The sequence below is a fragment of the Podarcis vaucheri genome (assembly GCF_965113315.1).
Source record: "Podarcis vaucheri genome assembly, chromosome: 3".
Classification (NCBI taxonomy): domain Eukaryota; kingdom Metazoa; phylum Chordata; class Lepidosauria; order Squamata; family Lacertidae; genus Podarcis; species Podarcis vaucheri.
Genome location: NC_138761.1, coordinates 33,374,696 through 33,398,690, shown reverse-complemented (window position 1 = coordinate 33,398,690; position 23,995 = coordinate 33,374,696). Strand labels below are relative to the sequence as shown.

Here is a 23,995-nt window from a genome sequence, read left to right as displayed (position 1 = left end):
CCAACCAGGCCCGCCTTACCCATAGAGGCTGGTGGCGCAGGGCACCAGGGAGTCAAGTTCTGCAGGGTGACACTGAACGAGTGCGCTGAGTGAGCGAGGGTGCGTGCGCCACTCCTGCCAAGCATCGGCTTGGTTTTTTCCCTTTTAGCCTGCAGGCGCCGAATTCTGTGGGGCGCCAGAAGGCTAAAAGAGAAAAAACTGAGCCAATGCTCAGTGGTAGCGGCGCATGCGCCCTCGCTTGCTTGGCACAGGCCCGTTCGTTCGGCGTGCTGCCTGCCGTGGCCACCATGGCATGAAGTGGCCAGCTGAGCCAGGAGGCGCCGCGTCCAGCCTCCGCCTCTTCCCCGCCAGAGGAACCGTCCTCCAGCCTGCTGCCCGCCTCCTCCAGCCCTTAAAACTGGTCGACAACTATGGGAAGGGGGGGCGCCGGAGGGATCTTTGCACCACAGCGCCGGATATGCTCAAGACGGCCCTAACACCAACAAAGGAAAGCAGGCAGTATCTAAGAAGCGTACATGTGGCTTTCTGAAAATGTTGGGCAATTTTAACTCTTTTTGCAAAATATTGTGTACAGCCCAGTCCTTAGTTCTCCTTAGTTCTCTCCAGGAGGTGGCAGCCATTTCTGTTCCTCTTCTGAACTTCTAGCACCACAAGAATCACCAGACTCTTGGTAATACAAAACAACAACAACCCAAAACCTGATGAAAGGGTAAAGCATTAGAAGCACATCTGAAATGCTGCTACTTATTTCTAAAATAAATTGCATGCCTAGCTAAAGACTTAAAAGTGCAGCTTGGTAGGATATTTGCAGGCAGCTAGTGCACTGGATATAGCATAGCACCGCAATGGTCATTAATCTTGGCAACACTGACCCCAAACTGCTCCTCTTGTCTCTGAAAGTCAACCATGAAGAAGGTATAATCCAATTCTAATTAAAAGGGGAAGAGCCCAAAGAGCAGCAGCTGAAGACAAACAAGGAAAATGTAAGGGAAGCCACAGGGTAGGCAGGAGCTTAAAGGGTGAAGCATTAAATATTTGGCATCATGTGTTGGTGGAAGCGCCAGACTTTCAAATGAGTAATTTGGGTAACATTTCTTCCACTGTGAAGTTTAGGACTTCAGTCTGGCTGACACATTTCAGGATAGCCCAGCAATACATCCAGAGAAACAATTCATAAACTGGAAGGCGGTGGCTGTAGATTTTCAGTCACAGGAGAGTGAAGTAGTGTAAACATATTTTTGTCTGAAACATCTGCACTGCCATTTTTGTCTCCCTCATTTCCTCCCTTATTTGCTTTCATGCAGATGGTCCAGGATTAATTGCATGAGATATAAAGGACATATTTCCTGAATCATAAAACTGATACTACACAGAAGACTTAATAAACTGTCCCAGAGGAGCTGAAGATGGCATTACATCACCTCCATAAAGCCTGAAGCTTGTTTTTGTACAAAAGTGAAAAGGGGTGGGAGAGACTCTTTCCCCAGGCACTGCAGTATCACCCAGAAACAATAACAGAAGCTGTAGCTTTCTAGAGGATTGCCTTCATATCAATGACAAACCGGCAAGAATGAAACTGGAAACATCAAGCCAGTGGTTTTATAGCTATGCTGTAATTGGGGAGGGTTTGCATTTAACTACCAGCAAGATCTGTTCCCATGGGATGCATGCCACTGCTCTCAACTTGGAAAGAACTTGGAACAACAACAAAAATAAAATCCTGTCAAAATTGAAACTGGCTGTGTGGTTTAAAGACCACTGGTCTTTCCACACAGTAAGTACAGTGGTGCCTCGCAAGACGAAATTAATTCGTTCCGCAAGTTTTTTCTTCTTGCGAGTTTTTCGTCTTGCGAAGCACGGTTTCCCATAGGAATGCATTGAAAATCAATTAATGCGTTCCTAGGGAAACCGCCTTCAGACCAGGTCCGGGGACAGTCTGTCCCCCGACCTCTTCTGAAGGCTGGGGGGGGGGGGGACAAGGGCTTTTCTTCCCACTGCCAGCCTTCAGAAGGCTGTTCTGAAGGCTGGTGGTGGGAAGAAAAGCCCTTCTTCCCACCTCCCGCCCCGCAAGCTCCAGGGACAGGAGGGCTTTGCTGCCGACCGCCAGCATTTTAAAAGCCCCTGCTGTCCCGGGGCGATTTTAAAATGCTGGGGGTCGGCAGCGAACGCTTCGCTCCCGCCCGCCAGCATTTTAAGATCGCCCGGGGCAGCGGAGAAGTCTCCATTGTCCCGGGAAGGTAGGCGGGGGGGAGCAAAGACTTTCGCCCACAGCCGGCCTTCAGAAGAGGTCCAGGACCTCTTCTGAAGGCCGGCTGTGGGCGAAAGTCTTTGCTCCCAACCGCCAGCAATTTAAAACAGGTCCCCGGAGATTTCCCTATGGGCTTTCGTCTTGCGAAGCAAGCCCATAGGGAAATTCGTCTTGCGAAGCGCCTCCAAAACAGAAAACCCTTTCGTCTTGCGGGTTTTCCGTCTTGTGAGGCATTCGTCTTGCGGGGTACCACTGTACTGTAGTTTTTGCTCTGTTTTTGCATGAGGTACAGATTCCCTATGCCAATAGATCACCATTTGCTGGAAACCACAGGAAGGAGTGCAGATGCTCAGGTCCTCTTTGCAGTTTCTCATAGGCATCTGGTTGGCCTGATCCAGTGGGCTTTTCTTACATTATTATAGCACTTCTGTTGCTTGAATACAGGACGGGCGTCAACACCTGATATTCTTGGGCAACTGCTAGAGCCCAGAGCCCACTGCTGTTGCCTGTCCTGGGTTTCCCTTCATCCCCCCCCCCGACCCAGACCTCGAAGCGGTCAATACCAGGTAGCTGGCTCTAGCCACATTTTAAAGTTTACCAGCATGCCCTCCATCTGGCATGCATCAGTTTTAAAACAGGAATGGGGAACTGGATCCTTATCTCCTCTAGCCTCTGTGAGCTATGTCTGAAGGCCAGATGCACCTAGCCACCCATTTAATTTCTTCCAGGCCAAATTAGGCCCACAAGACCATCATGTGTAGAGTGGGTGGGCATGGCCTGGCCAAAGGCCTCACAGGCCAAACAGAGAGGCCTGGCAGACCTAACTAAGGCCGCAGACTGGAGGTTTCCCTGCTCTAAAACATTGTGGGGAATGAAGAGATTACTAGATGCATCGAAGCTACAAACATGAGTCTGACCAAACTGCAGAAGGCAGTGGGAGACAGGAGTGCCTGGCGTGCTCTGGTCCATGGGGTCATGAAGAGTTGGACACGACTAAACAACAACAACAACAGATGCATCTATTTGGTGCTATCAAGAGTTGCCACCACAGCCAGTTAAGACCAAGGGCGGTCCATCAACAGAAGAGGGGACCCCCTCTTTACCCAGGGCATCTTCAAAGCTGGAGTTGGCCTGAGTAGGACATCTCAACTTCCAAGAGCTTAGAATCATAGAATTGTAGAGTTGGAAGTGACCCTGAGGATCATCTAGTCCAGCCCTCTGCAACGCAGGAATATGCAGCTGTCTCATATGGGGACAGAACCTGCAACCTTGGCTTTATAAGCACCACGCTCCACCCAATTGAGCTATCCACTTGGATGATATTTGAATGTATTCACAGTAATTGCCAATCTGCTTCTCACTACTCCACAGCATGTTTTAGCATGGCTTTAGAAGCAGAGAACTAGAAGGCACCTTCGTGGTCATCCAGGCCAACCCCCTCACTCAATGCAGGATCTGCAGTGCAGGTTGTTAACAACACCCGTCACATGGATGATATACGGCCAGTGCCTAAGCACGGAGTGGTAAAAGGATAAATATTTTAAGTCCCAGACTAAGAGATGTGTAGCCTGGGCTGTAAGCTTTTATCAGTACTGGGTGACAGAGCAGGGAGACAAAGGTTATTTATTTCATTGTATCTAGAAGTCGGGAATGAAGAATGAGAGTGCTCCTTCCCAGATGCTGCTGCAGTACAACTTCCATCATGCATTACTATTGGCCCTGTTTACTGGGATTGATGGGAGCTGACATATAGAAGGAATGCAACATCTGGAGGGCCACAGGATCTCCCCATCCCTGGGAGCATCCAGCTCTTGCAAGATTTTTTCTGAAGCAAATCCAGTGTTAAGATGTTGCCCCCTCCTCAAAGGAAGCTGCCTTACACTGGAGTCAATTTCACTGCCCCTCTACCTCAGCTTTGCCGCCAGTTCCAGCCCTACCTGAATATGCGTGTGTGCGTGTTGCACCAGAGCATAGCTGTCAACGTTTCCCCTTTTTTAAGGGAAATTCCCTTATTCCGAATAGGGTTCCAAGTAAGAAAAGGGAAAAGCTGACAGCTATGCACCAGAGACATTTGGCATGCAAAACAGGCGCCCTGCCGCCGAGCTCCCTTTCCCGGGGCTTTTGCGGAGCAAACCAACAGGTGCTGCTTCCCTTTCTGCAGAGCCGGCGAGGGCAGCAGCAGCAGCACCTGTTGAATGCCCGCTTCTCACGCGGCTGCCGGACGTCACAGAGACGCCGCCGCCGCCGCCTCCCGGAAATGAAGAGGGCAGCCCTGCGCGTGCTTACTCGCAAGCAAGCCTCGCCGCGCTCAGCGGAGCCCGCGCCTCGCTAAGGCCTCTGGCGCAGCAGCCTCTGGAGCAGGTCCCTTGGGGAGGCCGAGGCCTTCTCCCCCGTCTTTTTCCGAGGCCCGCCGGAAGCCTCGGCTCCCGCAGCCGCGACTCCTGCTCCTCCCCTGCCTCCGCCCCGCCAGGCCCTTTCGGGTGCCGGAAGATCCGGGTCGCCGGGCGGCAGCAGGAAGTCGAGACGTGGCCGCCCTGCGGAGCAGCGGGGGGCGAGGCAGGCGATGGCGGCCGCGGCGGCGCTGAGTTCCGAGCGGCTGGAGGTCTCCATTGACGGCCTGACCCTGAGCCCGGATTCGGAGGACGCCCGGCCGGGCCAGGCGGAGGCCAGGCCGCTGCTCGCCCCGGGGGGCCGCGGAGGAGGAGGAGGCCGGGCGGGGGCAGCCGGAGCCCAGCCGGGGCGGCAGCAGCAGCACCGGGAGGACGAGGCCGGCGGCGGGGACAGCGACGGGGAGGTTGGCGGCGGCGGCGATGGCGACGACGAGGGCGGGGTGCTGAGCCTGGAGCGGCGCTGGGGCTTCGGCCTGGAAGAGCTGTACGGCCTGGCGCTGCGCTTCTTCAAAGGTGACCGCGCAGGAGGCGGGAAGGGAGCTGGAAGTCTGCGATCCCCCCCCCCCATCCCGACCCCCGTTCCCGGCCATCCTTCAAGGAGCGGGTGGTTGGGGGGGGGAAGGAGGCTTGGGAGATTTCTCTCTCCTCCCTCCTCCCTCACCACCCCGGTCCCCGAAGCCTGACAGAGTCAATTTCCAAAGTCTTTTTTTAAAAAAATCTTTCTTTGCAACCTCGAGCCCTGGTTTGCAGGCTCGCCTCGTTTCTCTGTGCCTTGTGCAAATTTGAGGTGAGGAGAAGGCCTGCTTCAAAGGGTTGCTGTGAAGAAATGACAGCGTCTTAGTTTGCAGTAAAAGGGGAGTTGCTTTCTGTAGAATGAGTTGGTGGGATATTTAAAACACACACACACACACATCTATTTATATCTATGGGGCTGTTAATATGAGGTGAGCTGTGGTTGCAAACCGTGTTTATTCTGTGAAGGAGTAGCCTTTGGAAATTAGGCTCTGGTATGTTGAGTGGTATGTGGAATATGAACTCTGTTTTAGGAGACGTAGTCTATTCTTAAAGAAAGATGGTAGCTTAGGGCCTCATAACATTCATTCATTCATTCATAGAGCTTGATGGCTGTTTGCCTGAAAACGTCATCAAAGGTGAAACTGGTTCTGTATGGTCCTGGTCAACAACTCAGTCTCCCCAGGATGTTTTATGACAAAGTATGCCCTTAAGTAAAGCTGAAGGAAACCATGAGAAGTGCAGTGGGTAATATAAATATGAGGATGAGTTAGATAAGCACATGTTTCAATGACAGAAGGGATCGCTTACTTACTGATTTTGTTTGCTCAGTTTAGCTTTTATTCGAGGCACTAATGGCAGTGATTTGGACTACTTAGTGTTAAAGCACTTAAGATTTTAGTGTGAAATGGAAGCATCTTTGTGCTAATCAAGAAAATATAAGGTGCTATGATGCTCTTAATAAAAGCACTGCTTACTTACATCATGCTTGTTCAGATTCTGCCCTCAATTAAACTAACTTGCCATGGGGAGAAATATCATTTTGTCAGTGGCAGCTTAAGTTTTTAAAAAACAAATTTCTTGTACTCATGAGCCTCCTATTTTGCATGAAAAGCAAAAGAGTGTTACTCTGCTGAAGTGTTACTGCTCTCCACTTCTCCCACAGTGAGGATGAGCTGATCATGAGGAAAATAAAGGCAAGGTGAGTTGCCTTTTTCAGACTGAGTTTGCCCATCTGATGGATGGATAAAAGAACCTAAAATAAAAAACCCTTCTCTAGGCCCTGCTTTGTTTTAATTTTAATAACTTCTCTTCCCTTCTCCTTTTACATAAAAAATGGACCCAAAGCAGCTCACAGAATCAAAAATGAAGCATCAAAACCACAAGTACAGCATACCTAACAACAAATTACTGTTGTGGACCCATTTCTGCAACTCATATTACATTTGCAAGCACAGCAGTCTTTTCTGCTATATTGCTGTTCCTGGATGTTCTCTTGGAAATAGATTTTGTGGCTTTCACATTAATAGTTGTCTTCCCAGGAGATTTGATTAATAGAATGCACTTGTAATATCTAAATGAAACCCAAGAAAGACTCTTTCTAAAGGAATGGGGAGTCAACATCTTGTTGTCAAGTGATCTGCAAAATCTTTTTTTAAAAAGATGCCAGTTTGCAATATCCTTCAGAGAGTACTTCAAAAAGAAAAAAGAACTATTGGTGTTGGGGTGGGTGAGTGGAAAGGGGTGTGCATGTTTGTGTATGCATGCATATGAATATATGTGTGCAAGAATGTGGAGTGGCCACACCCACTGGCATGTGGCTTCTAGAAGGTTGACCAAGGTCCTGGGCCAAAAAATGTTAGGCATCCCAGGTTAAGACAGTCATGAGTACACTCAAGAAATATGAATTGCCCTTTTTATCTTCTTTCTAGATAGTGTTCTTCTGTGAGGCAGCACAATCCTGTGCCTTTTCACTTGAAAAGCAAATTACCAAAGAATGGATATAGGATTGCCACCGTGATCTAGCCCTAGACAGAAAATATGCTATTTCTTTAAAAATATGGTTTTAAAGTGCATTTATTTAATATGTCAATATTCCACAGATGGTCACATTTGGGATATTGTCTTTTGTATAAATGTTTATGATCTTGCCACAACTGTGACTTGCTGAACTCAAAAAAATAGTTTTGCTTGTCCTAACCATTTGCACAGCAATAGTCAGCTGCCTCACTCTCCATGATGAGAGTTTTGGATGCATTAGTATGTATTGTTCAGAAGCAGCATGGCCTGAGCTGTCATTTCAGATCATTTGTCATGAATTAATTAATACTATAATTCAAGCAATATAAGATCCTACCCTACTATCAATATAGCAGGGTGGGATCTTATAAGAAATGCTATTGCATTTAATCAAATAGGCTATTGCATTTGAAACTTCATACTTTACTAAATTAATTTAGTATCCTGTGTTGCTTTTACAGAAATTAATATGAATACTTTTCTGGTGTGAATATAGTTACAGTGGTACCTTGAGTTACAAACGCCTCAGGTTACAAACGCTTCAGGTTACAAACTCTGCTAACCTGGAAGAGTTACCTCGAGTTGAGAACTTTGCCCCAGGATGAGAATGGAAATGGTGTGCCAGCGGTGAAAGCACAGTTTCAGGTTAAGAACAGACCTCCTGAACAAATTAAGTTTGTAACTAGAGGTACCGCTGTATTTGAAAAAGACACAGTCCTCTGATACCTTGTTTGTTCCTTATCAATGCTTTAACCAACAGTGTATGTGTGGTCATTGGGAGTTTGGAAATGCATTAGTTTAACTTCCTTGATAACATATTATCAACACAATGCAGTGTATGTATAAAACATTCCTTATCTTCTCTTAGATAGTTTTGTGTACTAAATAGACACTTGTCATTCTATTTTCATACAGAGCCAAAATTGGATTTACAGTTTGTAGCCAGGGTAGTTTTCCATGACTCAGCAGTAAAGTCCCAAGTTTAGGCACTGTGCCATTTCCACTTTGAGCCGGGGGTAGCCAAATGTGGTGTCCTCCAGTTCTTAAGGATTACAGTTCCCATTCTTTGTGATCTTTGGCCATGCTGGCTGGAGCGTCCGACTTAGAAAATCTCTGGTACTAGGGCAAGGAAAGGAGGTAGGTGGGGGGAGGCTGCTGCCATCATTCTCCCAGAATTGTCTTGGGGCGTTTTCTAAATTCATCTGACCTAGTTCCTAAAAATATTGAACTAGGTATAAAGAGCTCCCAACATTTTGAGAACACTCTATACTTTGTGGAGACAGCAAAGTAAACCTAGATTTGGACAAGTTGGATAAATCAGCACAAGGCCTTAATACACAAACCAGCTACAGCGTAAGCAAGCTTGAATAGATAACGCATGGTCACTGTTCAGTGAACACAATAGAATATAGTGGTACCTCGGGTTACATACGCTTCAGGTTACATACCCTTCAGGTTTCAGACTCCACTAACCCAGAAATAGTACCTCGGGTTAAGAACTTTGCTTCAGGATGAGAACAGAAATTGTGCTCCAGCGGCGCAGTGGCGGCAGGAGATCCCATTAGCTAAAGTGGTGCTTCAGGTTAAGAACAGTTTCAGGTTACGAACGGACCTCCAGAATGAATTAAGTACTTAACCCGAGGTACCTCTGTAAGTGGAATGGCACTGATGGGCCATTCTTAGATGGGGCTGATTTTTAACAGCCAAGGTAAAGCTGGTGTTTCTGTAAATGTGTGAGTGAGAGGCCTGACTCTGATATTTCAGTTTAGTTTTGGCATCCTCAGTTTTTGGGGAAGACCTGAATGGGACTGAAATGAAATGTAGGGAAGAAATTTTTCCACTGGCTGCTTTATAAATATGGATTGCTTCATAATGTTAATAACAGTGAATGGACTCAGTACCAGCGAAATTGGGCAGTTTCAAACTTGTAACCTTTTAAAGCGGATTATGCCAATGAAACAGTAGCCATGTACGATGCTTTGGGCATCCTAAAACCAGTATGTTAACATATCTCAGTGCCTTAGTTTATTATTTTTAAATGTAACAGCATTATTTGAGGAATTGTGCCTTAAAATATTTACAAGCGTTCTAATGAAACCAAATTTCCAAAGAAAGCTTTACATGTACGGTAATTCAGATTTTTTTAAAAGACATGTTATCAGATATTTCATTTCTACTACGTAGTTTTGACTGTTTGAAAAATTACTCAAAATTTATATAAAATAAGCATACTGTATTTTCTTTCTAAATAAAATACATATTCTAGATGCGATCAGAGTCAGTTGTAGGACATGAGGATATTTTCAAATTTGATTCCCCTGTCCGTCCCCTGCAAAAACCCAATGCAGTGTAATGTCTCCAGAAACACATGAGGTGTCTTTGCATTAAAATGTTGAACTTTTGGAGACAGGAGCATTTAGGAGATTCATGTGTGTTAATGAATTCAAATAATATACAGTGGGTTGTAATCTAGAAGCCTCTTCTCCTAAGGGGCACAGAAGGATGCCATTTAGAAAGTACACTTTGTTTGATACAAGCCCTTGAACTTTTCATTCTCTCTCATCAGATTACCTTTATCTGTTCTCAGTGAAGGTCTTCCTTTCTTAATTGATTCTGACTCTTGTTTCCTCCTCTCAAGCATCTTTCTGGTGAAAAAGAACCTGAACCTCACATTCTTTGTAGAGCTTGTTTACACTGCAACTTTCAGTTGTGTTGGTTCTGATGATATTTATTCTTCGAAAAATAAAACTTTAGTGAGTTAATCCAAATTTTGTTTAAGCAAAGAATTCAATAGAGGACATGATGCAGGCCAAAGAGAGTGAAGCCTCTTTATTGCCATCCAAATCCTAATTTACTGTTCAGTACAAGCTTTGTATGACAAGGTTATTCAGGATCTCATGTTGGTAGTCATCCTGTAGTTAACAGTTATTTTCAAATATGACTCAAGACAAAATGATAGTTTGGAGAGTTTCTTCAGACTGGTGAAAATTCCTACAGTCCTGTGTTTTAATTTGCCTGATTGAAATAAATGGCTGCAAACTTGTAAGTAGCTACCATATTTTATAGATCCTTCCTAAGCCCTTTAAAGCCATCATAGCTTGAGAAAATTCTGAAACTCTGATTGCAGTTGCATTGTGAACCTTGACAGCTTGTTTCCAACCTGAGACCAATGCAGGAGGAAATGGCTTTTCTTTCTCTCATCTCTTGCTTTTCTTTTACATCTAGCCTTATCAAGGGTTCTGGAGTACTTAGAAGCTTGCTCACGATTTATTGACATTTTGATTGGCCGAATTAACGTATTGCCTTACTGTGGATTTTGTAATTTTACCAAGCCCTCACCCCAGAATCACTTGCTTAGTTCTTTCTTGCATTTTCCACAGCATCCTTGAGCAGATAGATAGTCAGGCTCTTTTTTCCACTGAGCACTGGAATCTGATCTACGCCTAACTTGGTCATTACAGAGAACTCCCCGGTTGAAAGCTTGACACCATATGACAGAAAACGAACTTCTGTACAGGCACACTTTTAATCTTGATTCTTACGCTGAATCTGTAATGTGGCATTTGCATTTAGTTATTATTATTATTTTTGGTATCGTTAATGGGCTTGTGCGTCTTGCCACAAGGAAATTACCATCTGGGTGACAGCAAACACTGTTCAGGCATATGTCCCAGAAAAGTCTGCCTTAATTAAGCCACATCATCTGCAGCTATTAATGCATTTTAGCAGGTCCCCATCTAAGATGGTAAAAACAGTTGCTGTTTTCCAGGGATGGGTGGCTGTGTTGTAGAGCTGCCCTTGCCTTTAATGTGTGCTTTCATTCTTTTCAAGTTCTTGTAATTCTTCAAGCTGTTTTCTAGAAACAAGTCACTAAAAGTATGACCAGCACTACCCGAGCAGATTTGTGCCTGTTTCTGACAGTTATATGCACCTCTGCCCACGATGAGCAAGGCACTTGCTTTTCCTCTCCTTATACACCAAAACAATTCTTAGAGGAGCTTGAGGAACAGTTCTTAAAAAATAAAAAAATTAATACATGAAAGTATTGCCAAATGCTTATATGTGTTTGTGTGATCTTTTGATAAAAATAAAAAATGTAGTCTCTCTTGGGAACAGAGAGGGAGTCTGTAAATACAGTACAACCTCTGTTTACGATCATAATCCGTTCCGGAGGCCCGTCTGCTTGGCGAAACTGGATGCTAGTAGAGGGGCCATTGTGCACTCGTGCACATGCATAGATGGTGGCAGCCGCTTGTGCGCACGTGCAGATGGCAGAAGCTGCATGCACGAGTCACAGCAAACCCGGTCTTTGACCGGGTTTGCCGTGGTCGGAACTTGGAACGTCTGCGAGAAGAGGCAGATGTAAGTTGAGGTTCCACTGTACTGAGGGGCAATAGATCATACAATGCATTGGGTTCCACTGTTTATCAGTGACACTTCCATGTAGAGCATAATTTATAAAAGATAAGAACAGCATTATTGCTTGTATTATTGCTAGTGTTATCACTACTAATAATATTGTGATGCATACTCCTGTTGCTGGAAGGGACCTGCTCAGTGCAGGAGGATGCAGTTGCAGCGTGGTGAATGCTGCCCTGGTGAATGAATCTGCAATGTTACTAGGTCTTGTAAGAATGCTGCTTGAGTGGGTAAGGTACAGAGTTGGCATCTGGGTTAGCTGGGAGGACCTCCTCTCTAGGGCTGTCTGTAAAGTTGTCCTTTGGTGGTGGTGAGTTTGAGGCTCACTTGAGGAAGGACATGCATCTGTCACCGGCCTTGAATTATATCTGTTTCATTTAGGTTATCATTGATACATTTGGGATTATTTCAGATGGTAGCTATAGGAGACCAACTGGTAGCTATAGGAAGCCAGTTGTTTGTGTTACTGATCCATGTTTTGTGGTCTTGGTCCATTTTTACCAGTGTTTGCTTCTGCATGTACTTTGGGGGCTCATTAAATGTGCTAGCATTGGTTTTAACGTTCATCAAAACCAAAGTTTGTTTTTCTTACAGCTGGGCGAGATTGACTGTTGTTTCAAAGTTGAGCCCAGATTAGAGTTTAAAATAGAACTGAAACTGAATTATAGCATGCTTTTTCTTTTCTGGTGGAGTGTAAACAGTTTCATTTGGTGTACACTTGCGGGAGGGGGGTCAACCTTTTGAGGCTGAATTTCTAATTCTGGGACACTTAAGAACTTAACGGGTGGCATTTCTTTTGGTCCTGGTACAGAAGAGCGAGGTTAAAGTTGCAGAATGGGTTGTTATTTATTATTTATTTGCTGTGCAGCTTTTAATAAAGCCCTTTCAGGCCTGCCCGTCTCTGACTCTCTGCAACTGAATTAGCAGCCATTTTTGTGAATAATTCATTAAGCTGCTTTTTAATAATTGAAAGTAAAAACCACTTGTTTGCTCCACTAGCATTTTGGTAATTTTACTATCTATATCATATTCTGGAACGTGTAATATAAAATAACATGAAGAATTAACTTCTGGGCAAGCTTCAAGTGTAGCCAATAGTCAAAATCAGGGTTTAAGTAATGGAAACCATAAAGCAGCAGACAGGTACCTTTATAGAGAACAAAAATGGAGAACCTTTATAGAAGACAAGAGCTCATTCTTTATGGCCCTGTCTATACAATGTCAATCTTCTCTTTCTATTTTTATCATGTTTTTATCCCATCCTTCCAAGAAGCTCAAGATGGCATACATAACCACCACCACCCATTTTTTATCGTTGCAACTATCCTGTGAGGTAGCATAGGCTGAGAGTCACCCTGTGAGCTTCATGACTGATTGGGAATTTGAACCCAGGACCCCCTGTTCTGCTTTATTACGCCATGATGACTCTCTTTTGTCGTTGTGAAACAGTACTTCTGTTCAGCACAGACAGCATAAGATACAGGCTACTATTATGTGTACTGAGGCTTTTGGCAACTCCTTTCGAAGGCTTCCCACGAAGCTCAGTGAGGTTAACTAGCAAGTGTGTCAGGGTAGGAATTTCAGTCACATTTTCTGCATATTTACTTGAGGTAGATCCCAATGAGTTGATTTATTCCCTCACAGGTTTCTGTCCTAGGCCCATTGTTGTTAAATGTCTTTATAATCTACATGGATGAAAGTATCAAGGGGACGCTCATCAAATTTGCAGATAACACTAAACTGGGAGGGGTAGCCAATGCCAGAATTGGGATTCAAGATGGCCTTAACAGATTGTAGACCTGGGGCAAACCTAACAGAATGAATTTCAGTAGGGACAAATGTAAGATTCTATACTTAGGCAGAAAGAACCAGTTGCACAAATATAAGATGGGGGACACCTGGATTGTCAGTAGCAGGGCTTTTTTCATCTGGAACTCACCGGAACTCAGTTCTGGTACCTCTCAGGTTGGCACCATTGCCATTCTAAGAGAACAAGGAAGGTGTTCATGATGAGTTCTGGTGCCTCTCTTTCTAGAAAAAATAGCACTGGCCCAGTATTATATGTGAAAAGGATCTATGGGTCTTAGTAGGCCATAAGCTTAACATGAGTCAACAGTGTGATGCAGCAAATAATAATAATAATGCCATTCTAGGCTGCATTAACAGAAGTCTAGTGTCCCAATCTAGGGAAGAAATAGTCCCGCTCTATTCTGCCTTGGTCAGACCACACCTAGAATACTGTGTCCAGTTCTGGACACCACAATTTAAGAAGAATATTGACAAGCTGGAACTTGTGCAGAGGAGGGTGACCAAGATGATCAAGGGTCTGGTACACAGACTTTGGCCATATTTGTCTTTAAAGTAATATTATCATTTATCTTCAGAAAAAGATGGCAAAGCTTTTCATCCAACATATGAAGAAAAACTCAGACTTGTGGCGCTGCATAAGCAGGTTCTTCTGGGGCCTTACAATCCAGACACATGTCCTGAAGTTGGATTCTTTGATGTCCTGGGGAATGACAGAAGGTAAAAAGCTATTGGATTTTATGGATCTATCTGTAGAATAGAAATTTTGGCTTACTTGACTGGAATCTTTTTTCCAATCCTCTCTGCAGATATAGCTTGTGTGTCAACTTTCTGTTGGGTTCTCTCCCCTTTGGCTAAACTAAGGAGAGATTGCTATTCAGTTCACATAGTGCAGGATTTCAGAAGCCAAGCATAGTTCCCGTATTATCTCCCAATTTGATAAATCAGTGCTTTCATTCTGTGTTTATACATGATGTTTGCTAGACAAAATGCAGTGTTACTTGCCTTCCTACCTGCAGGAAAGAATGGGCTGCCCTTGGAAACATGGCAAAGCAAGACTCCATGATAGAGTTTGTCAAGCTCCTAAATAGGTGCTGCCATCTCTTCTCAACATATGTTACCTCCCATAAAATAGAGAAAGAAGAACAGGAAAAGAAAAGGTAAGCTCTTGTGCCTCTCTGAAATTGGGTGGGAATTCATAAAGTGTGTTTGTGTTCCAGCTCTCATATCTAACAGTCACTTAGTTGGATCCCTGTAGGCCATTCTTATCAATCACTGAACATCACAGTGATGTGAGGTGACCCAGAGTTACATTTATCCATTGTGGGTAAAGCTCCAGCCATGTCTGCAGAGCGACATCCTTTATATCACCAGCTTGAATTCATACTGGTAAAACAAAGGAATATTTGTGCTTACAGCAACCCTTGCTCTGGACTTCCTGTTAGTACCAATCCCAGTTGGGCCTGCTGTCAGTGCTGACAGCAAGCCCAGTTTGGACAGGGATCAACTCTGCTATGAAACTCTGTAGTGTAGTTGTGAACTCTGTCATGCAGCTGATCCCATGGCGCTTGCTATAACTGGCGATCAGCTGATTGGCGCTGATGGCAAGCCTCCCTTGCCAAAGAACAATCAGTGCACTTTAAGGCTCCCAGTTGTTTCACTACAACCACATCTCTACTTGCTCCACATCTGATGTCATGTATGACTTCAGATATGGGGTGGTGGGCATGTTTTGGGGAAGACAGCCTTGTGGACCCAATTGGGACCTGCGTTAAATAAGTTTGTTAAAAATAATTTGGCCTGTGGACTGGAGATTCCCCATCTCTGATACAGTTCTTCAACTGTTTTCAATTCCTTTTTAACAATCTTTTTATGGAGCTGTGAATTGTAGTGCAGTTTTTCCTAGCTTTGAAGGCAGATAGTTTCTTGTCTTGAAAATAATAGTTTTACAGGAAAATGCAGGGTAAAAGTTTTTACATGATACCCGGATATTTTACTTTTTCTACCATTATGGGTGAATCTTATCTAACGTTTACATGTGGTTTAGATTAGGAGCCTCATCTGTTTAACTGAAATTCTAGGAAGATATCAGTATATGATTTGGATACTTGTTGAAAAGTTGAACTTTGTGCCTTACACTGTACCTCCTGTCAGTCATGTTCCTTTGCTTACATGCTGGTGCCACCCTTCACAATATTTCATATTGCGTGGAAACAGTTCCTTTCTATAAGAGTTTAGAACTGGGGTCACCAACACTTAATTTCAAAGAGATGTCAAAGAGAACAACAAATACCAGACTTTTAGAAGATAACTGAAGGCAGCCCTGTTTAGGGAAGCTTTTAATGTTTGATGTACCACAGTATTTTAATATTTTTTTGGGAAGCCGCCCAGAGGGGCTGGGGAAGCCCAGCCAGATGGGCGGGGTATAAATTATTATTATTATTATTATTATTATTAATGAATTTTGGGGTGCCAGTTACAAAACGGCTGCCATGGGGTGTGGCATGAGAAAAGGCTTAACTTTTTCAAATTTCTGCCTAGAAGATAAAACAGAAGCAAAAAACTGCATTAAATGGGAGGGTAAAACAGCAGCTCTTCGCGATTCCTATTGCCTGGTGTCCAAATGTCTGGTAAACATGGCTGTTACAGGAGGGAAGAGGAAGAACGTAGGCAACGTGAAGAAGAAGAACGAGAGCGTTTGCAAAAGGAGGAAGAGAAACGCAGACGAGAAGAAGAGGAGAGGCTGAGAAGAGAAGAGGAAGAGAGGCGGCGGATAGAAGAAGAGAGGATCCGAATGGAGCAGCAGAAGTAAGGAGTCAGCAGGACTCATCCCTTGTTCATTTATCACCCTTCCATCCCATCTTGCTGACAATAACCTCTGTACATGGGGTTATCCCCTTTTATTCTCACAGTAATCTACTGCTGGGGATGTGGTGCCTTGCCCAAGGCCACACAGTAAGCTTTACAGCTGATTGGATTTGAACCTGTATCAAATTTCGCTGTCTGTGCAATATACCCTACACCAGTGGTTTAAACATCTGCCCTGCCTCCATATCTTTGTAGTTTAAACCGAATATCAGAAGCTTAACGTTCCCATCTAGTATAGCCAAAGCATTTCCTCGGTGATGAGTCCAGTTGTTCCCGCCCCTTAAATCCTAAAAGGGGCATATTACTTGCCTACATGGCAATTTGCTTATAAAAATGAGTATTTAATTAGGGCTATAATTATATGAAAAATCACACGCTGAAAAAGTAATGAAAGTTGTAGGTTGGATTACTTATGAAGTAGAAATTCCTTATCTGGCTGGTTACAAGAGAACTTTCCAAATGATGGATAGGACCACTTATGGAGTGATACACTTTCTCATGGTTGAGTTGTCTATTCCAGAAGTGGGCCCTGAAATGACTGTAATGCAGAACCTCAAGGGAGTTTCATTTTGACAGAAGCTGGAACCACCAAGTGAGTGTTAGACAGAAGGCGCATTCTGGCAGTAAGTCCCCTTAGAATCCGTCTTGTTTAGAAACCAGCCGTGTTTAGAAAATTTGATCTGTGGATTTGCATTGTGTAGGAAGGAGTCTTTCATAGCTAACGAGGCTCTGCCTTATGATTTGGTGTCCCCTAGCACTCCCCTCATCCTTGTCATGTTTACTCAACTATTGTGTTTCCCGAAATAAATGCCAAGTGTTTCATAGTTAAATTGCAATAACAATGTGTTATGTTTGAAAATTTTACTCCTCAAATAGGCCTTCAGAGTTGCATTTCAGGGTAACTTTGTCCCTTATCTAGACAGCAGATCATGGCAGCACTGAACTCTCAGACGGCTGTTCAGTTCCAGCAGTATGCAGCCCAGCAGTACCCAGGCAACTACGAGCAGCAGCAGGTCCTGATTCGGCAGCTTCAGGAACAGCACTATCAACAGTACATGCAGCAACTTTATCAGGTCCAGCTTGCACAGCAACAGGTATATTGCACAATCTTGGCAGTGCAGCTTATGAAATGATAGATGTAGAGCTGACTTTGGAGACCTCAGTGAGACCATTTGTCTATATTGCAGTTAATGGTGAAGGTGGGAATACAAATTCTAATGGTGTATCGGGTCTATAAAATTCTTTCTGGAAAATGTATCCAGTGTTTCTGCATTCTTTCTGAAGAAGGTTAAGAATCTATTAACACACACACAGTGATTTGTCTGTGCTGACCTTATTACTCAGACCTTTCTAGAAATCTTGAAAGCAGGTATCTTGTACTAGAGTGGGGGTCTTTTCTGAGCGATCTCTAGGGTGATTTTCAGTAGATTGGCAAGGGTTATTGATTCCCAACTGCTAAACAGTAGCAAACAGCAAAGTAACTTCCCTCACAAAATAAAGTTTTGTGTGAAAGTACTGTTGAACTGGTTCTTTCGCAGAAAACAATGTTCAGAACTCAGAATATTCTGAGATGCACCCTCTTCTTTAATTCAAATTTCACACCTGGTTCTGATTAGTAAATCTTGGGGTTCTAGTAAAAAGCAAAATAGACCTGGCAAGACTAAAGTCTGCCCACCCCTCTCCTAGAAAAACATAGTGAGATCAGAAATAAAATACCCCTCTGACTGCTGTTTAGAGAGATTTTATGCGCCCATCAGGAAATAGAACACCCTGCCTGCTCTTTAGTGATTGCTCTCTAAAGAGCAGAGAGAGAGATAGCATTTATCTCCTGATCAGATCAGGAAATCCTGCTATGGGACTTTGAGGGCTACTTCATGTGACTTGAGGGGCCCAAGCCAGCCCATGCGCCACAAGTTAGCCGCATCCCAGATGAGGTTTGGTTGACTTCAGTGTAAAATAGGCACTTTCCAAGACTAGCTTGAACTATATATTGTTCAGAAGCAATTCAGGCAAATAAACACATAACACCTTGGACATAACAACTACTGGAGAGATTGCTTTTAAAAAAAAAAAGCATTCAGAGATTGGAGTGGATCACTGTTATGCTATGTTAAACTTAACACTCAGGCTCAGTTCTCAAATGGAAATCCAGCTTCTGCTACTCTGCATAGCAATAAACACTGCTACTCTTATCATCAGGGGGTTTGATGCTTCATCTCTCAGTCCCATATGCCTCAAACGATCTGACAAGTCATGCTCCTGCCTAGTGTTTTAACTCTGCCAGTGTCCCATCCCCTTCAAACTGACTTACTGGAATCTGGCTGTCTCATTTTGTTCTGTTAAAACACAATAGTAGATTCCATGCAACTTCCACCTGCATATTTTCCACTCTGCAAACTTCTCCAAAATGTGCTCTGCATCTTTCATTGTCCTTATGTTTTGCTTTGGCTTTTAATTTGCAGGCAGCTTTACAAAAGCAGCAGGAAGCGGCAGCCACAGCGGGGACGTCAGTTACTTCTGTATCAAAAGCAAGCCCACCTAACGTAGGGGAAATCCCATCAGTTAATGGACAGGCTAGTGCACATACAGACAGCCCTGAAAAAGACCCGGAAACTGATGCTTTAGAAGAAGCACTGGAGAATGGACCAAAAGGTAAGAGTAAAGATTCTTCTACTCTGAAAGAAACTACTTCCATGTTTCTGGCTGAATCTTTTGTAGCATTCTGCCTTTGGCAACTAATGACCCCAACTTAGTATGGGCATGCAAAACACACTCTCTCATCTCTGAACCAGGGTTTCCCACTGCTTAACTAAGGAGCATTGGAAGAAAAATTCGGGTATTGCACTTTCCTGTTGTGTCCACGTTGTTGCAGGGCTGTAAGGTAGCATATATGGTATAGGGTGAAATATACAAAAGCAAACTTGGTTAAACCAGCCTTCAAGGGAGAAAGGCTATGAGATGGTGGCCAGATGAGGCCGATTTTCCTTGGCTTCAGAGTAATCTGCAAGGAGCCTCTTTGGGAAGGAGGCCTTGCTGTGTTGCCCCTTATCTGCAGGAGGCGTTTTCTAGGATGCTGCAACACAATTCTCTGTCCGAACTATAAAACTGAGCATTTTTTGGTCTCCCTCCTTTTTTTTAGAATCTGTTCCAGTCATTGCAGCACCATCCATGTGGACACGACCCCAGATTGCAGACTTCAAAGAGAAGATCCGCCAGGATGCAGACTCTGTGATTACGGTTGGCAGAGGAGAAGTCGTGACCGTTCGTGTACCAACTCATGAAGAGGGCTCTTATCTCTTCTGGGAGTTTGCTACAGACAATTATGACATTGGTTTTGGGGTATATTTTGAATGGACAGACTCCCCTAACACAGCAGTCAGCGTACATGTTAGTGAATCCAGTGAGGACGAGGAAGAGGAGGAAGGTATCTTTATTTTCTATACCTCGTAGGGGTTTTGAGTCATGAAAGAAGCTGTAGCAGGCTTTGCATTACATTTTCTGTCATCTTGGAATTTAGAAAGGTGGTGTCCAGTGTGTGCAGGCAAGTGAGACATAGTGATGGAAAACCCTGGAATGTTGGCGGGTTAGCTAGTGTAGGAAAAGAAATATTTCGTAGGAGCCATTTAAGGTAAGTTAAATGGCCTTCGCTGTGTTTTTATGCAGCCTTGATTGACAGCAAGGTTCCAGGATGGTGGTGGTTCTCCTGCTATATAGCCTTAACTGGAGACCTCTCAACTTGGAGGGAATTTCCAAACCACTGCAGAATTAAAATCAATTGGAAAGTTGTTATTGTAATACACTTTCATGTATGTCCCTGACAAACATGAAGTCTCAGTGCTTAGAGCTCAGTTGTTCTAGTTGCCATGACACTCCTGGCTCTAAACTCAAAGAATACAGGTTTGTGTGTAGGCCCTTAATCTGCTTCCAATTCCCACTTTCAGATTTTACTGTCTTGTAATTGCCTAGTAACTTTTCTTTCTTACCCTTTGTGGTTATGTGTGACTTTGCAGATATTCTGTTTCCTCAGCTTTTACTCAAAGGGCCTGTTTGGCATCTCTTCCTTGTAACTGGGGAAGATTGCATTGCGGGACCATTATCCAATGCTGTGCTTTGTTGCCTCCGTACATTGCTTAGATTCTAAACCTTTGACTAGGAAGTATTGGTCCTTGTAGTGTGGGAGGAAAGAACATCTGTGGATGTTGGAGCTGTACACCTGTTTTTTGCTCACTCCAACTTCATGCTAGGATCTTATCAGCTTCCATATAACATGACACTTGGGCTGACTGACTTGCTAGCTTTGACAGTAGCTCTTGTGTACTTCATGTCCCAGTTTAGTTACAAATAAAGTGTTGAAATTAATAGTAGCCCATTTTCAGCTATTTCCTAGTGGGAATAACAGGCTATGATTTATATCTACAAGCTGTAGGATGGACCAGTTCTGTCCAAGTGATTGAGGACCTCTGTTCCTATTGACATCAAGTTGGTCTTAGAATAGTAACTGGGAGTTTGCTGATAAGTCACCTAAGCAATTTTTTAAATTCCCCTTTAGCATCAACTATTACAAAAAGTCCACCATGTATGCAAAGGTGTGGTACCTCTTAGCAGTAAAGGAAGATGCAAAGCCATGACCTTTAGAACATAATTTTATTGCTCCCTGATAGTGGTAGAAATGTGTGATTTGGAAGGGAAAAATAAGCTATGAAGTGATGGAACAAAACTAACACCTCCATTCTCAGGGCATGTTGGCGAAGCCTGCAGTACAGAAGCCTAGCTTGTTCAGGATGAGGTTTCCCAAGAGGGGAAAGAAGGGATTAACCTCAGTTGCTTCTATCAAAATGTTGATGTGTTAGCATTGTGCCTTGGTAATCTTGCTCAAAATCCTCCTTGTGAACAGTTGGTCATCACTGTTTTCTTGATAGTTGTAGCCCAGATGAAAATGGGCTGTTTTGCTTTTGTTAAATTAAACAAGTTGCTCGTGTCTTTGCTGTGCTTCCTGCGGATTAATCCGCACTGACCATGAAGAATTGATTGTGGAGTTTGTTTGGCCTGCTGCATTTAGTGACTAATGCTTTGTTTCTGATTCTTTTTCTCAGAAAACGCTAGTAGTGAAGAAAAAGCCAAAAAGAATGCCAACAAGCCTCAACTAGATGAAATCGTGCCTGTGTACAGACGGGACTGTCATGAAGAAGTATATGCTGGCAGCCATCAGTACCCAGGAAGAGGGGTCTATCTCCTTAAATTTGACAACTCCTATTCATTATGGAGGTCAAAAACAGTTTACTACAGAGTCTATTATACTAGATAAAGATCATCATGTCGTGTTGGAGGCTGGGCAGAGGACGTCATATTTGTTTGGAACTTCGGTCAAGCATACTGGACTTTTTGACTCTGTTACTCTGTCTGATGTATATCTGTATGGTGTGTGTGTGAACTTGGAAACTGGGAGTTGAGCTTTCTTCTGCAGCTCAGTGTTAATGCAGCTAATGAGGTTAGGATCTCCCCCACCCCCACCCCGGTCCTCTGGTGACCTGGTTATTTGCCAGAGCTTTCAGACAGAAGGTCATGCAAAATGGCATAGATGGACTTTTTTAGAACTCTTAAACACACACAAAGGAGGAAATGTTTCATTGGGGGCAGTCGGTATGATGTTACCTGCCCTAGTAAGCATCGACCGTTTGAAACAAAAAAATCTGTTAGTTGTTCATTTGAGGGTATCCGCCTTATTTGTGGAGGGTGTGTGTGGAGGGGGAGCCAGATGCAATCTGCACTGTAGCAAGCAAGTTTCTTAAAGCTGTATTTGAATGTCCAGATTTTTACACCATTAAACTTGAAACCTTTAGTGGATGCAGTTTAGAAACTGATTTGTCTTGTGTTCTCATTCAAGAAGTTATCTGGCACCTCTCTGGCCAAACATCATGCTGCTGGATGAGACATAGAAGGTATGTATGCGTGTGCAAGCAAAGAACAAGTCTGTATGTACACATCAGGGAATTACTATTTTTTAATTGCAAAATTTGGAGAAAAGTAACAATTTAGGGCGCCAACTACACAAGACTTTGTTTCTCCAATATCTGCTGCAGATCCTGAGACCAAGTTATGTGCAGGATTTTGACTTCTGAGCTGGATCATAAGTACCTTGACATTTGGATAATCCCCCAGAAGCGTTCCTGTACATATCACATTCAAATAAAGGGGTTTTCCCTTTGTGTGCAATTTATTATTGAGTTGGTGAAAAGTCAGGTATGTGTACAAGACATTCTGTTGCCGTACTTATCTCTTGCAATCATATGGGTAGGCTTCAAATTAGAACCAGTTATCTGCACAGCTTTTCAAGTTTGTCTGGGGCCCTTCTTTGTAAACCCGAGTTGGCACTTTGTGCATCTACATAATTAAAGAATGTCTGAACTGTTGTAGGAATTAATGTTGCACTAATGTTATGGAAATCACTGCCAGGAACACACTCATTTTAGTTTTATTCAGGTTGCATTTGTGCACTCATTCTAGCACCCTTTAATCCTAGTTGGTAATTACGTGTTGAAAAGAAATGTAAGATGTTCTTTCAGATAAACAAGTAGCTTTGTTCTAATTTGCATAGTGAGTTTAGAGCGAAACTGCAAAATTGTGTGTTTGCTCAGCTGTGACTAAGGTCGGTGGGGGTTTGGGCCTTTGCAGCAACGTAACTTTTGTATAGAACCATGTTTCTGAGAAACAAGGTGGAGTTCAGGTATTTCGGAAATGACTTGTGTAAGTGTGTAATGCATGAGGAATGCAAACCCCTCCCCCCAAAAAAAAGTTTGTTTTGCAGCAAAATATCTATGGATTAGCTGCAAGCATATATATTCTACTAGAAGTGGATCTGTTGGGACTCAGCGGGGTTTATGTTTGAATATTTGTACATACATTTATATTTGAGGTTCCTTCCCCCCTTATTTCACCTTATGGAGGTGGTTCTCCAAAAAGCACTAAGTTGCTCCAGCTCATTTGATTTTAGCATTGCCTTACAATCTTTTGTCTTGTTAGTGCTGCTCCAGTCAACTCGGATCAGTTCTGCTCTAACATGTTTCATTCTCACATGTACATAAACACATGGAGTTAGGATGTAGCTTCTTTTTTAAAGCTGTATTTAAAGGTTCTAAAAAATAATAATAGAGGAAGGCACTAATTCCATGTAACACATTAGATTTCTTTTTTGTCCATACAAAATTATGATTTAACAATCTGTTGGGAAGCGGTATATGTTTTCTTGTAAAAAGCAGTAGTTTTTACTGTCAAGCTTTGGGTATCCAAACTCCAGAAAAATGCCTCTGACTGTTGATTAGTACAGAAAAAGTGCGCTTTCGAAATACCTTGGAATAATATATTTAATCTGAATTAAAATTGCTTATATGGAATCGCTTGGCTTCTTCTTAGCACTACCAGCATCACTACAGTTTGAAGAATAAGATTTGGAACATGGAGAGTTTACAGAAGCAAAATTTTGACCTCTACTGAGATGATGGGGACTAGTGGTTTCATCGTTTGCAGACATGTGTCTAGTATCAACTTTGCATGGTGTATTACAATTGTGAATATTTTCCTGCTTCCATAATTCAGATTACTTCAGGGAATATGGAACCTTTTCTGGGAGGGGGAGGCAGTGCAGCAATTACACTTTTAGCAGCCCATGCCAGCGTGACTGGTGATCAGGGATGATGGGAGTTGTAGTCTAGCAATATCCGGAGGGCCACCACTT

The 23,995-nt window shown here is 43.5% G+C and overlaps 1 protein-coding gene across 1 annotated transcript; it reads left to right on the top strand.

Annotated features, from left to right (window-relative positions):
- The first annotated feature begins 4,538 nt into the window (after positions 1-4,538).
- ACBD3 (acyl-CoA binding domain containing 3) lies at positions 4,539-23,654 on the top strand. The gene is made up of 8 exons (XM_082214854.1): positions 4,539-5,151; positions 13,974-14,115; positions 14,415-14,555; positions 16,045-16,203; positions 17,183-17,357; positions 18,726-18,915; positions 19,403-19,687; positions 21,357-23,654. The coding sequence occupies exons 1-8, from the start codon at positions 4,812-4,814 to the stop codon at positions 21,566-21,568; spliced, it is 1,644 nt and encodes a 547-aa protein (XP_082070980.1). The 5' UTR covers positions 4,539-4,811; the 3' UTR covers positions 21,569-23,654.
- Positions 23,655-23,995: the final 341 nt, after the last annotated feature.

What these genes read in the sequence shown, in the direction of transcription:
- ACBD3 (XM_082214854.1), top strand. Translation starts at nt 4,812, where the DNA reads ATGGCGGCCGCGGCGGCGCTGAGTTCCGAGCGGCTGGAGGTCTCCATT. An exon ending in GTCCTGGGGAATGACAGAAG is followed by an intron (nt 14,116 to 14,414) that starts GTAAAAAGCTAT and finishes TCCTACCTGCAG; the next exon opens with GAAAGAATGGGCTGCCCTTG. An exon ending in ATCCGAATGGAGCAGCAGAA is followed by an intron (nt 16,204 to 17,182) that starts GTAAGGAGTCAG and finishes TCCCTTATCTAG; the next exon opens with ACAGCAGATCATGGCAGCAC.